The sequence below is a fragment of the Perna viridis genome, chromosome 4 (assembly GCF_037379345.1).
Source record: "Perna viridis isolate PV_CMFRI_1.1 ecotype Kerala chromosome 4, ASM3737934v1, whole genome shotgun sequence".
Classification (NCBI taxonomy): Eukaryota; Metazoa; Mollusca; class Bivalvia; order Mytilida; family Mytilidae; genus Perna; species Perna viridis.
The window spans coordinates 38,802,769-38,817,341 of record NC_142448.1 but is presented as its reverse complement, the minus strand read 5'-3'; the positions used below and the strand labels follow the sequence as shown (position 1 = coordinate 38,817,341).

The window sequence follows — 14,573 nt, the reverse complement described above, 5'->3', positions numbered from 1 at the left end:
TTTTTCTTTAAACTCTGGGTATCAATAGTATTTTAACCCTCAATTTTATCTACACAATCCAACTGCCACACAATGGTATTCTATGGCGGATTTCTTTGTTGAAATCTATTTTCACCTTTTAACAAAGCAGTAACATCATTTTTCTTCCATGGTTCACTACAGTATTGCTGTTGTTTTGAGAAGTCTGTTGATGACCTATCTATGTATTGATACAACAGTTAATTTTAATAAGAACAGTTTTATATTGCAACTTAAGCCCCCTTGTACATGTTTAAAAAAAAAAATTGGAAGTATAATTGTATCGTGCTGGCATCCTCATTGGCGTCATTTAACTTGTGTTTATTTACAACGTTCTATATGACTGCCAAAAAAATTTAGACATGCTATGGTGTCACGAGTTGGTTTTAGATAATACATGTACAAGTAATTTCATTACTAGATTTTTGTGGTGCACACTCTTTAGAAATCAATCCATTATGTAAATCTTGAAGCATCCTACCAAGGCTTTGGAATTGACATGCGAGTAGAAAACCTAAAAATTACGTACCACTTCCAATAGTTAGTAACTTGAGGTCAGACTTCTGTGTATTTTTTTATTTAACAAAATATGTCTTGGCTTTGAGTATTTTACCAAAAGCCAAGATTTTAAGGTATAGTATTCACAATCCTGTCAGTTCATTTCTCCACATTCTCTTAAATGAAACTCTAACATGCCACAAGGATGTTAATTTAAATTTTATAGGAAGGTTTGGCATATGTAGATTTGAATGAAGGAAGGATGTTGTTGAACTCAGAAGGGGGATAACCTAACTTGAAAGATTGAACTTGTTGCCTTACAGGAATTCGCTGTGCATGAAGGAATATAATTATTATTGTTGAACTTCAAAGAAAGATAACCAAACTTAATTAAGTAAAATGCAGGTTAAGGCATCTAGAGTTGGGAACATCTGCAGAGCAAGGGATCAAAGGTTAAGGTTACAGACTTAATGATATACAAATTTTCATCACGTGATTAGTTTCCAATGCATAACTTCAGTATTCTGTATGAAAACCATTAAAACTATCGGAGGTATTGTCGTTATGGCTAAGGCAGTCTCCTTGATTTAGGGGTTAGTAGAACAAATTATCACTTGTTAGAAAGTAAAATGGACGTTTTTGCCCCTTTAATAATGCTGAAAGTTGTAAGCCAAGCTGCTTGACTGGTTACTGGCCCGTTGTAAATGGCAATGTCATTGGTAAATAAAATAACTTCCTCTTTATAAATGAAGAAGTTACATTTAAATTTGACTTGATGCAGTCTTCTAGATCTTTTTGATTTAATGATTTAAAATATGTAATAAGGAGATATTTGCATCATCTTAGTAAGACTTGTATACCGAACCCATAGCCATTATTGCATGACTAACCCCATTTGTTTTATAAACGTGTATATCATTTTTTTTCTCTCAATTATTCTACACCTAAAATTCAAAGTAATTCCAAATTCTTCTACATACCAGGTGGAAGGAGTAATCAAGAGAACCAAGATTCTAGCAGAAATCAAATGAATGTAATCCAGGAAGTATGGAACTGTACCCCTATGTTCGATTGTTACTCTATTTACCAGTGTTAACAATGATGACAGCGTGTCTGGTAGCCGTAGATAACATATATACATGTACATCCATTAATCTGATACTTTTATTGGTAGTACATAATACAACAATATATATATATGTTCACTTATTTGTAAACTTAAAAAGTATGGAACAATTTTTATTAATAATTTGCACAGTGCTTACATACATATTGAAAATTTGCTCCTACTATGATTGAAAAAAGTGTCAATACACTTTATTTTGACAAAGGTCCAATTTAGTGTAGGCTTAACCAGCTCCAAATAAGGCCAAAACAAGTCAATTCTGTGTTTGACGTAAGTGCATGCATTGAAATTGTAGGCCCATTCCCCCTTTGATACATTTTGAAGGTGTAGATGGCCCATTTTCTCTGGTAAGCCTGTTCAGTGAAAAGATAATGAACTCGGAAAGCCCTGACATCTTGGCATTTGAAACAGATGTGGTGTGAAACTGATATTGCATTGTTCCAACCCAGATCAGTGTGTGTGGCGCAGCATTCAAATTTTCTTATAAATATGATCTTTGGGGCATCAAAATGAATAAAATTTTTGTCACTGTAAAGTTAGGAAAAAAAACAAGGAAATGCATTCTTGATTGTGCAAAGAGGTTGTATCTTCTGTGTGAGAAATAAATTAGTAGTTAATAAGATAGTGGAAAATGCAGAAAGCTAGGGCTTTATCAGAAAGACAGTTGAAATGGATATGTAATGATATACTGAAAAATTAGTCATCTTTTTATATTTTAAGTTTGTTTAATCAGATATTTAAGTACATGAAACATATGGTCTATGATTTACAGGTTTAGATTCTAAGATGACATTCAAAAATACAAAATACCAAAATTTGAATCAATGTTACTTGCAATTTTCATTTAAAAATGTATGTGCACATTCACATAAGTAACCTCTCAATAGGAGCATTTAAACCATCCAAAAACAAATTAGAAGGTATAAAATAAAGCATTCAGAATTCAACTTCCTACTTCACACATACCCTACATCTATTAAAAAAAGCCAATATATTAAACACAAGCAAACCATACTGACATATACAATATACACATCTTAGTACTACACATACATACATACATACATACATACATACACATTCACATGCACATTCACTCCATAACCTTCCATTTTCTATAATTTAAATTTGAATGGAATTCAAGGTTCACCGTCAGCAGATCATTCACCAAAACTGTCCTTAATGTTCATAAATATCTTTTGAATATTAGAAATTCATTAAAAGGAACCATCTCCTGATTCCACTGGTAATTGAATATGTGAAATTGGGCAGTGAATTTATTAAGTCATTCAGACATTGTCCAAGGACTGTTTTTTAGACAGTTTTCATTTTGGTTCATGTTTTCTTTTCTGCTTGTTTGCCTCATACCCTCCTACATACCAAAAAAAGTTGACGTCAAATTCAATTGGTTAGGCCTGAGTTGTAAATTTATGATTTAAAACACTTATTTCCTGAGATTACAAATGTGTTTTTTTTTTTATACTTTCAGTTGAGAGCAGATGTTGTACCTAAGACTGCAGGTAGGTACTGGTGCATTACTTTGGAGTATGACTGTCAGTTCTAGAACATAATTTTATTAAAAAATGAATGTTTTAATTGAATCAAAACATTAGTCATGTAAAGATCAAGGCTAATACAGTGTAGGTCAATACTACTTTAATATTACCACATTTAAACAGTTTTTTTCTATAATTGATAATGTATTTGAAATCAGAATTTATAGAGGTACATGTACCTTGTTTGGTCTTTTAAGCAGTTGAACTTGAATTGAAATTACAAAAAATGGGTTAACTTCAATAGTGCAATTCGTAGAATGACCCTGTTACAGTGTCAGATCATTCAAGAATCTGGAGAACCTAGGGGCTAATGAGAAATTTTATATAATTTTATTTAAATCTTAAATTTTGATTTCTTTATTTACAGAAAACTTCCGGGCTCTTTGTACCGGTGAGAAAGGATTTGGTTTTAAGGGAAGCAAATTCCACAGAGTAATCCCACAATTCATGTGTCAGGGTGGAGATTTCACACGAGGAGATGGTACTGGTGGAAAGAGTATCTATGGCAACAAATTTGAAGATGAGAACTTCCAACTTAAGCACACTGGCCCAGGTTGGTATATACTAGTTGGTTCAAAAGGCAGTTTAAGACCAGGCCAGATTAGTAGTTCCCTGAAAGGGGGACCATTTACTGTGATTTCAAAATGTGTCATGACAGTCATTCTTTTGCTTCCTACCACATAATACAGTGATTGGGATTTAAATTTTGCCAATGGTACAAAATGCTCCCACTCTCCCCCTTTTTCATGGCAGATCAATGGATCATTTAGAAAATAAATGGGATATACCTTAAACACAATGTAATAAAATGTAAACTTCTTTTTTTGTAAATGAGGTATGTATTTTTTTCAAGGCATTAACCCTGACTGGTTAAGACAAAATACAAAATGTTATGATATGCACATACAAAATAACAAAATTGATCAATGCACAACGCGCAACTAATATATAATTTTAAGAAATTGTTAAGTGAGCAACTGGGATCAATTTGAGCACTAATGTATTATACTGGTCACTTGTACCACTGGCGCTAGCTTCAGTATCATTCACGGATTGCCATTGATATTATTTACAATTTAGCTGATAAGTGTCCATAGTTAAAAATGTAAATTTTTATTGTCCAAGTTCTTCATTCAATACTTTTTAGGATCATGTTAATTCAAATTTGCTTGCTTATCACACATTTGTAAAATATAACTACTTTCCCAGTCAGTCATTATTTTTGTTTATAAAAAAAGATTAGGAAGATGCAGAACAAATGGTGGCCTAGAAACCCCCAGTTCAAAATTACTGGGCCTGCCACTGCACTATATATGTCGAAAGTTCTGATCACGTAAAACATAATTTCTGAATTTACTAATTAATATAGGGGAGTCCTACAAAAATATTCATGACAGTTCATTTAATTTTTTATACTGATCAGACAGTAGGTTGGTAAGTCAAGAATATTCTTTTTTGGTCTTATGAAAAGCAGTTTTTATTTTATTTTTTGTTTAGAAAAAAGTGCTTTAAGGCAACAGTCTTGCATATACCAATTCATAAGCAATACAGATTCATTGTTTTTATTTTGTAATGCTGATTACCTCCCCTTGTCCATAATTTGCACTGTGTAGGTTAAATGATTGATATCAAAGTTGTGATGTTTTGGTGGGAGAAAGTCTGAGAGTGAAATTACTGAAATCATAATATGGTGTGAAAAATTTATTACACTGGGTACATTCAATAAAACACTGCTATCTAGATATTAAAAAAAAAATTATATAATTCTCAAATGAATGAATTGATCCCTGTGTCCCATCCCATTTTTCATTTCATGTTCACTTTATCATCCATTTCAAGGTCATTGCCTAGATATAGCTGGAATATCGCTGCGTTAAACACCAATTAATTAATCAATATGAATTGATAGTCTATATCTTGAAATGTGGGAATTGAAAGGCAGTTTCATTCTTGAAATGTATCTTACTTTAGCCCGAGGATTACTTTTTGTGATGAGGGATTTGACATCTTAATACTTAACTTGACTGGTAGAAAGATAGGTGTTTTTGGTGGTCGAGTACAATTTTTTTGGTTGGTATTTCGTGCGGTAGTTGGATGTCATTTATTTAAAAGGACAGATGAAGTCACACATATATGGTATGTTTCAGTTTGATGTTTGCTACCGTAACATATTATAGTGCATAAAATAATCATGTTCACGGAATATAGTCTTCCCTTAATTGAACGGCTACCACCTGATGTGCTTCTTAGGTTGTTGTTTGAACAATAGAGGTGATTTAAACTATCTATCAGACATTACGTAAAAATGAATCAGTTGTCTAGTTAACTACCTACGACAGTTCATCAGATGTTTCGTTTAAAGAGTGAGGACAGACTAAAGCCTATGAACATCATCATTGTATATACTCTAATAGTGTGGGTTTGTATAGTGTGGCGCATTTTACCTTCTCACCCATACAATGTGTGCCAGTAATCCTACCTTAAACTAGAAAATGATTACCTTGGGTGGTGAACTAGTGTGTCAAAGTCAGAATTTGCTTCTGTAGTAGTGACTTATTCTAACTTTTGTTAGTTAGCCTTTTTAACTCTTAAAATGAATATGCCTTACAGTGGTAGGCTTTAAGTTCATTTATTACAGGACATTTTTGACAAAATACTATCTGGCATGATTTCTTTTTTTTCATTTTCAGGAATCCTGTCAATGGCTAATGCAGGTCCCAACACAAATGGTTCACAATTTTTCCTCTGTACAGTTAAAACACAATGGTAATTATTAGATCTGAGTAGCAGTCTTAATAAAAATCAGACAGAAGTTGATTCATGCTTGTAAAAACCCAGCAAACTCATTTTTCTTGTTCGGAAACAATAAGGGTAGGTGCATTTTGAGAAATTTGAAGAGTGATAACTTACCACAAACATTGCTATTTGTCATGTTAAGTAATAAAAATACTTTCATATAGCTGAAAAAAAGGAAAGTTTTTTTTTTTTTTTTTATTAATGAACTTAATAATTCATTTCTAAGGACAGATATAGGACATAATCAGATAATAATTAGATGTTACCACTTCTTTAAAAATTTTCATTTATTAATGTACTGTGTGGTTAGTGTAAAATTTGGTGATTTTGAAGCAAAAAGGTATAAGAAAAATGTTGGCGTTTCTAATTTTGGTGAATGAATAGTGGTGCACTAAGTACCTTGAGGAGGTAGACCTGGGGTAAGGGACATTACTCTTGAAATCAGTGATATGTTTGAATCATATTCAATTTCAATAAAGCCTTTCAAGCTTTCATTTGAAACAGAATGAAAGTAGTCCAAGTTACTTTGATGCTTACATGAGATTGATGTAAAATGCTGAATACAAACGTTCCAATGATTTGTAACAAATGTGCCCTTACCCTAGGTCTATTACCTTAAGCCCAGGATAAATATTTTGCCGAATTTATTTTTTTACTTTATTAATTTAATTTTTTTTTTCGATGGACCACTAAAATATGTCAAAATGAGCATCCTCTGCATAAATTACCCTTATATAGTATATTACCATTATCCATATTTAAATATAAGCTTTTGTTGTTATTTAATGTGCCCATAATTTGTTTCAGGTTGGATGGTAAACATGTTGTATTTGGAAGTGTTGTAGAAGGAATGGATGTCGTCCAGAAAGTGGAAAGTTTTGGGTCTGATTCAGGCAAAACTTCAAAGCCAGTTGTTGTAGCTGATTGTGGACAGTTATAGACCGGGGATTACAATTGAATATTTTATGTAGAACTTTTTTTCTCTCTTATTGCAATGTGAACAAGTTCTAGATTGTACAAACAACTGAGGGCTATGTAATATTTACAAGGAAAATGATTTCTTACTAAAACATCTCTTTAACCATTGACTTATGAATGTGTTGCATTTGTTTTGTCCCATATTTTTTCAGGCTTTGTGTAGATAGAGCATACTTAGTCCCAACGATGTAACAACTGTCAAATTTGCGATGCAAATTTTAGGTCGTTTGCATGGCAAATTTGACAGTTCTAACATTGTTGGGAATTTTTCAGACCTTTCTATATGTTTACATATCTTCCCTGTATCAATTTGATTCGATGGAGCAGTGTAGCGAATAGAGTCATCACATTCTTAGACATTTGTACCATATTGATTTGTTGTGACATGCATCATTAGTTTTATCCTCTATCCTACATAATAATACCTAAATGAACTGTCCTGTACTACCATACATTGTGTACTAAGTTACAACCCTAGATTAATCCTAGGCAGAGGAATCACCCGGCCAGCAAAAGCTGTATTTTTGTATAGCCTAGCTGGCCGAGTGGTCTAGGGCGCTGGACTTAGTGCAGGTGGTGTTGCCATAGATGTCACAGCAGTACAAGTTCGATTCCCACGGAGGGAACGACCATCTTGACAACATGTGCAACTTTGTTTCATATTTCAAATTTAGTTATCTTGTCAGTGCAACATCCAAAAGCTGTTTTGTATCTCAACATTGTCTACAATTATCATTTTGTTCAGACAACAAAGATGAACAGTGTGATTTTGTTTCCGATGATTTACAAAACCAAAATAGTAATTTTGATGAAATGTGTAGGAAATTTGGGCATTTTAAAGGAGGATGATTATAGTCATATTTCTATAAAGGAGGATAATTCATATTGAGGTTTTGCTTGTTATAACTTAGTAAGCTCAACCCTCTCCTGATTAAATTGTATAAGTTTTACATCATATATAGATATGCATGTAGGAAGACCTAAATTCCTACTCACTAGAAGTAAAGGTTATCTAACTTCAGGGTTTAAGATGATGCAAGTCCAATTGAAGTAGGTGTATTTTTGTGCAAGGATGTTCACAGTATTTCTAGTTTTCTTGTGTTCTATGGGACACAAAATCCAGGCATGGCCTGAACTTGAAAACGTGAAACAGTGACGATCTACATACATAATATAGCGAACCACAGGACGAAAAAAACACACTAATGCACTGGCAATGTATACTCCACAAATAACGGTGACTCCGTGAGTGACATCATGTGATCAACAGGTTCAAAGTGGTGACTCGAAATGACCTATAGCTACCAAACAAGTCCATGATTTACATTGAATGCGTCATTAATGCGTGGTTTGATAGAATTAAGTAAATTTAGAGTAAAAAAGTCCAATTTGACAGAGTATTTAAAGTATTAAGTAGTGAATATTTCTATGAATCGATTAGTCGTCAGTATATTTTGAAGTTAATAATAAGCATTGGAATTTAGTGAGTACCTTCATAGAGAATGCTAAATCCCGTGTTTCTACTAGTATTACTTAAATGTGAAAAAAAATAAAAAATAGGATAAAATTTCCGCATTTTCTTCAGGATTCCCAGAGAACCTTATTTTGCCGATACAAGTACTACTTTGCCTTCGAATATTCACTGTAATTCTTTTCTAGAGGATAATATTTAAAAATGCTTTATTTGTGATTTCCCTCGCAAATTGCGGTTTGTAGGCCTGGCTATGAAGGATGGTCAGTCTTTGAAGTGGATCACATTCTTATCGACACACAAATTCAATATCACCGTGTACCTTTCCCACTTAAGTCCACCTTTTCCCTATTTATCCAAGTGATATCGATATGATGCTGTTTCCATCCAGGACCCTCGAGATAATAAATAAAATCTGTCTTTACCTAATGACTCGCCTTCTTTAAATTTATGTGTAAACTACCTTATTGTCTTAACTTTCTGTGTCAACAGAAATCTAACATCCAATGTGTCCGTGTTGAAGTTATGGTTCCGTAATATCAAAAAAGTCTCTGGCGAATCCCAGACATCATCAAACCGTAGGCCCATCGACGGCTTAGTGTTGGCAAGGCTGCGGTATGATCGGCGTGTTATGGGCCTGCAAGTGTGCACCGGCTGTTTTTTTTCGCATCTTGCCAAATAGTTGACCGTAAATTTTACACCCAAATCTATTACGGTGGTCGCAATATCTAATGACTTTGTACCCTTGTTTGACATTCTGCTTCTTTGTGATTAAGTTCACTTACACTATAAATAAGATGACTCGGGTTATTCAAGGGAAGTTTAATTTAACAAAGACCAGACATGGAAAACGGACACCAACACGAAAGAACATAAAATAACCAAAATAATACATACGAAGTAACGAAAGTAACTGAGCAACTCGGACTCCACTAAAATTGGTGCACCGGAAGGGTAAGTGCCCTCTGCTTTTATTAGAAAAAACCCGCCGAGTTGCTTAGAAAAAAATTCAGGGTAGACGAAAGGGGAAATAAAAATATGACACGTTGAACAAGTTTTCATGGTGCAGATGGATACACCGTAACGATCCACGCGTTTATAATAACTAATACTGATCTGGTACTTTCAGTTGAAATGTTTCTTTCTACCCATTCTTAATCTGTTGATACTAATACAGTGAAACAGTACCCCTTTTGGACTTAAAGATTTGTTCAATTAAGGAGGTAGACCTCAGGTAGTGGACACAACTCTTACAAATCATTTGAACGTTTGTATTCCGTATTTTCCACCAATCTCGTATAAGCATCAAAGTAACTTGGATTGATTTCACTCTTTTTCAATGAAAGCTTGATAGGCGTTGGGGAAATTGAATACGATACAAACATATCACTGATTTCAAGAGTTGTATCCCATAGGTATACCTCCTTAAAGCAGCTGTTCGGTTTACACAGGTTAAAAAATTGACATTGATATGAAGGGGTTTTAGACGATGTTTGGTTCACACAGGTTAGCGATTTATCCAGTGTTCGGTTAAGGCCGGTTTCAGTATAAAATTTTAAAAAAACTGTGACACAGTACAGTTCTAAACTGAATAGAATCTATCTTTTTGATATTAGCACTCTTCAGACTTATTTCGATTTGTCTGTGACGTTTACTTTTTTTCCAAATCAACTGAAGTATCCTGCATAATCATCTCAATTATTTTTGCATTTCCTGGCAACTTTGTATGGTATTTCTCTTTATCCTGTAACTGATCTTGACACGGTTGCTGATTTTGTCGTGTCCTGATATGTCTTCCGATTTTGATTTGTAATTATCTTTGACGTTTCTTGTTGCTCAACCGTAAGGAATCGCTATTTTCTCATGTATATTATCTTTCTATGAGCTAAAGTGTCTTGCTTTTCGTTGAGCGCTATTTCTCTTTTTCTTCGGTGTTTTTTTTTTTAAATCTTTATGTTTCTCGCTATCTAGTGTTAATCTTGTATAGTAGTCTTCGACGCAATCTGCCCTTTATGAACAGCATATATTTTACCTGGTGTCTTAAAGAAATTCATTGTTTGCCTCGTTTCTGAAACGTCCATATTGTTTTCCTCCAGCTACACTGTTCCTGTTCTTTGCGGCTTCTTTCTGTTTGTTTTGTGATGTCTTGTCTTCACTTTTAACTTGTTATGCCCCCGCGATAAACTGTAGGGGGGGGGGCATATTAATTTACTGTCCGTCCGTCCCGATTACACATGATCATGGCTTGTCCGGCTATCTCCTACAGTTTTTGAACTACATCTAAAATATTTTACAGGATATTTCTACACGTGATGAAGGTGTGCAGGGCCAAAGGATATTTTGATTTTCATGAAATATTACGGACATTGGTGATAATTAAACTTAGTCATTTTACTCAGAAATATATGGATCATAGCTTGTCCGGCTATCTCCTCGTACAGTTTTTGAACTACATCTAAAATATTTTAATGGATATTTCTACACATGACGAAGGTGTGAAGGGCCAAAGGATTTTGATTTTCGTGAAATGTTACGGAAATTAATGATAGTTACACTTGGTAATTTCTCAGAAATAGGGCTATATGGCTTGTCCGGCTATCTCCTCGTACAATTTTTGAACTCCATCTAATATATTTTACAGGATATTTCTACACACAATAAAGGTGTGCAGGGTCAAAGGATTTTGATTTTTGTGAAATATTACGGAAATCGGTGACTTAGACTTAGTTATTTTCACCAGAAATAGGGCTTGTATGGCTATCTCCTCGTTTAAAATATTTTTGCAGGATGTTTCTACACATAAAGATGGTGTGAAAGATCATAGGATCTTGATTTTCATGAAATATTACGGAACTAGGTGATAGTTGGACTTCGGAATATTACGGAACTGGGTGATAATATACTTTGTAATTTTTGTCAGAAATATATCCCAAGCAACAAAGTTAGGGATTTTTTATGGGGGTATTAACATTTTTTATGTGTCCGTCAATCCGTCCATCGATCCTCTTTTTCTGATCGCAACTAGTCTGACACTACCAAACAGAATTTTATGTCACTATGTGACCAGGATACAATATGTAGATATGCATATATTTAGGAATTTCTGATCCCCAAATTGATCCCCAAATGTTTGAGTTATGGTATTGGAACAGTTTGTCATTGCAAGTCTTGGAAGGGTTGAGCTGAACCAACAGACCATTAATATCACGTCTTGGAAGGATTTCTGAATCTGTAAACCATGTCTTCATACAAAAATAAACATGTTCCTAATTTGGCAAATCTACCGAGCGGGGGTGTCTTACAGACACGTTTGATTTACTAAAAAAATCACTACTAACAAATGAGGCGGGGGCACCTGTGATAAACAGGGCTTCTAGTTTCGTATATGATTTATCTCACTGCTGACGCTTCGGTATTTTTGCCAATAATTCGATCCTTAATCGTTTACTTCTCGTAGCAACCGCTGTCTCTGACAGAACTTGTCTCTTCTCCTCGTTGAATGGCTAATTTAAGGATCACATTTAAGTTTTCATTCAAATGTCTCCATTTCCCTCGTAGTTCATTGCATATCAGATTATCATTACCTTATTATAGATTTCAAAGCTATGCAGTGATGCCCAATACTGCGAATGTGTTTTTTAGCTTGGAACTTCTTATCTCAGTAAGGGCTTGAATTATCTGTGTTACCGGTAAAGGTTTGAACATCATGCCTCATTAGTATAAAGGTCTGAACCTCTTGTCTCACCATTAAAGGTTTAAATCTTTTTATGTCTTACCGGTAGAGTCTCATAACTAAAGGTTCAGTAAACTTTGAATCTCTTTTTCACCAGTTTGGGTTTGAATCTTTTGTCTTACCACTAAGTGTTAACTGGACTGCTGATGTACTGCTTCAACAATAACGCCATATCTTCGATCAATAGACCAACAGGGCTCTTTTTACTTACTTAATGGTGATCTTACAGTTTTCCATGTTGTTAGTTTGTCTTTTCGATAAATTCACCAGCCAGCATCCTTCATAAAAGAATGTTCGTTCCCATGGTATATGTGCTGTTGTTCCCATGGTTTGTGTACTGTTGTTCCCATGGTATGTGCACTGTTGTTCCCATTGCATGTACACTGTTGTTCCCATGGTGTGTACTGCTGTTCCTATGGTATGTACTGCTGTTCCCATGGTATGTGTACTGTTGTTCCAATAGTATGAGTACCGCTGTTCCCATGGTATGTGTACTGCTGCTCCCATGGCATGTATACTGCTGTTCCCATGGCATGTATACTATTATTCCCATGGTATGTGTACTATTGCTCACATGGTATGTACTGTTGTTCCCATAGTATGTATACTGTTGTTCCCATGGTATGTATACTGTTGTTCCCATGGTTTGTGTACTGTTGTTCCCATGGTATGTGCACTGTTGTCCCCATTGCATGTACACTGTTGTTCCCATGGTGTGCACTGCTGTTCCTATGGTATGTACTGCTGTTCCCATGGTTTGTGTACTGTTCCCATGGTTTGTGTACTGTTCCCATGGTATGTGTACTGTTGTTCCAATAGTATGAGTACCGCTGTTCCCATGGTATGTGTACTGCTGTTCCCATGGCATGTATACTGTTATTCCCATGGTATGTGTACTATTGCTCACATGGTATGTACTGTTGTTCCCATAGTATGTATACTGTTGTTCCCATGGTATGTATACTGTTGTTCGCATTGAATGTGTAGTGTCATTCCCATGGTATGTATACTGTTGTTCCCATGGTATTGTACTATTGTTCCCATGGCATGTATATTGTTGTTCTCATGGTATTATACTGTTGTTCTCATGGTATGTATACTTTTGTTCCCATGGTATGTGTACTGCTGTTCCCATGGTTTGTACTGTTTAGCCTTTCACCTCACCCTTCAATCTCTCAGAAGAGCCCGAAATTATTTTGCTTCTTGGGTACTCGTAGCTAGAGATTTTTTTTATGTATTATTTCCTATAGGAGCGAATATAATGCCCCATACCTGTGAAAATGACACATAATGTCAATTTGTTTCGTTAGATGTTCAGTTTACGCAGGTTCAGAAAGTATTAAGTAGCACTCCAGCTAAGAATCATGCAAAATGTGATTCATGGTTGGAAAGCCTACATACTTTTATTTTTGATATTTTTTTGTGGCTTTTCGTATAACTCCTGATCGTAGGAGTTGAAAATTATATAGAATGAATTGTAGAATTCAAAATTAAGGGTGATAACACTGTAAATGACACTAAAATACAATTGAAACTGTCGGATTTTCAATGTGGATTATCTCCTATAAGCAGACTGATTGGAATGAATAATCATAAGTTTTATAATATAGAACTATAAAGCAACATATTAAAAATAAGATATGTACTCTTTTTTGGATTGTATCACATATTACAGACTTTGCATGATTCTTACAAAGACTGCTATTTAATATTGATATGAATGGACTTCAGAAAAGGTTTCGTTAAGGTACGTTAGTGTTTATCCATGGTTCGGTATAGACTTCGGTTTCACTGTAATTAGAAGGCCGATGTTGAATTGCTACATATATAAAACTATGCTCAGTATAACCATGCATTCGTATTGTCAAACTTACAACAAATAATTATCAAAGTACTGAAGTACTGAGTCAATGAAAGCTTTCATAGTTTGCTCTGTTCACATTTCAAATTATAGAAAAAGAATGGTATAATATTTAAGTAAAGAAAGTAATTTTTAAACCCCCGTTTTGAAGGAGAGGTGGTATACATTTTTATTCTTGTCCGTGTTTCCAATTATCCGTAACACCTTTTTGTCACAGTTTTCTTAGCAACTACTTATCACAGCGGCTTGAAATATTAAAACGTTCTTCCCGTAGGTATGCAATTTCATGAGATCTATTTTCGAAAAAAAAAAAATCGACAACAGTTGCCTGTTTACCGAGGAGATTGTTTTTTCTTACGACTATATTTTTGCAAGTTTAAATTTTCGTCACACTTTTCAAAGCAACTTCTTATCACAACGGTTTGAAATTTTCAACATTCTCCCTACAAGTATGCCATATGGTGGGATCCATTTTTGAAAAAAAAGTAAATCGACAACAACTTCCTGTTTATAGAGGACTTTTTTTCTTATATCAT

The 14,573-nt window shown here is 34.4% G+C and overlaps 1 protein-coding gene across 2 annotated transcripts in view; it reads left to right on the top strand.

Annotated features, from left to right (window-relative positions):
* LOC148620016 (peptidyl-prolyl cis-trans isomerase-like) overlaps positions 1-14,573 on the top strand; it is a 32,861-nt gene that overhangs the window by 9,589 nt on the left and 8,699 nt on the right. The window contains exons 2-5 of one of the 2 annotated variants that reach the window (XM_088580516.1): positions 3,132-3,162; positions 3,566-3,751; positions 5,889-5,964; positions 6,802-7,086. In XM_088580516.1, the coding sequence (XP_088436642.1) occupies positions 3,132-3,162; positions 3,566-3,751; positions 5,889-5,964; positions 6,802-6,934 (426 nt within the window). In that variant the 3' untranslated portion in view covers positions 6,935-7,086. Of the gene's footprint in view, positions 1-3,131; positions 3,163-3,565; positions 3,752-5,888; positions 5,965-6,801; positions 7,087-14,573 lie in introns of those variants that run through there. The other variant, XM_088580514.1, reaches the window with a different exon arrangement.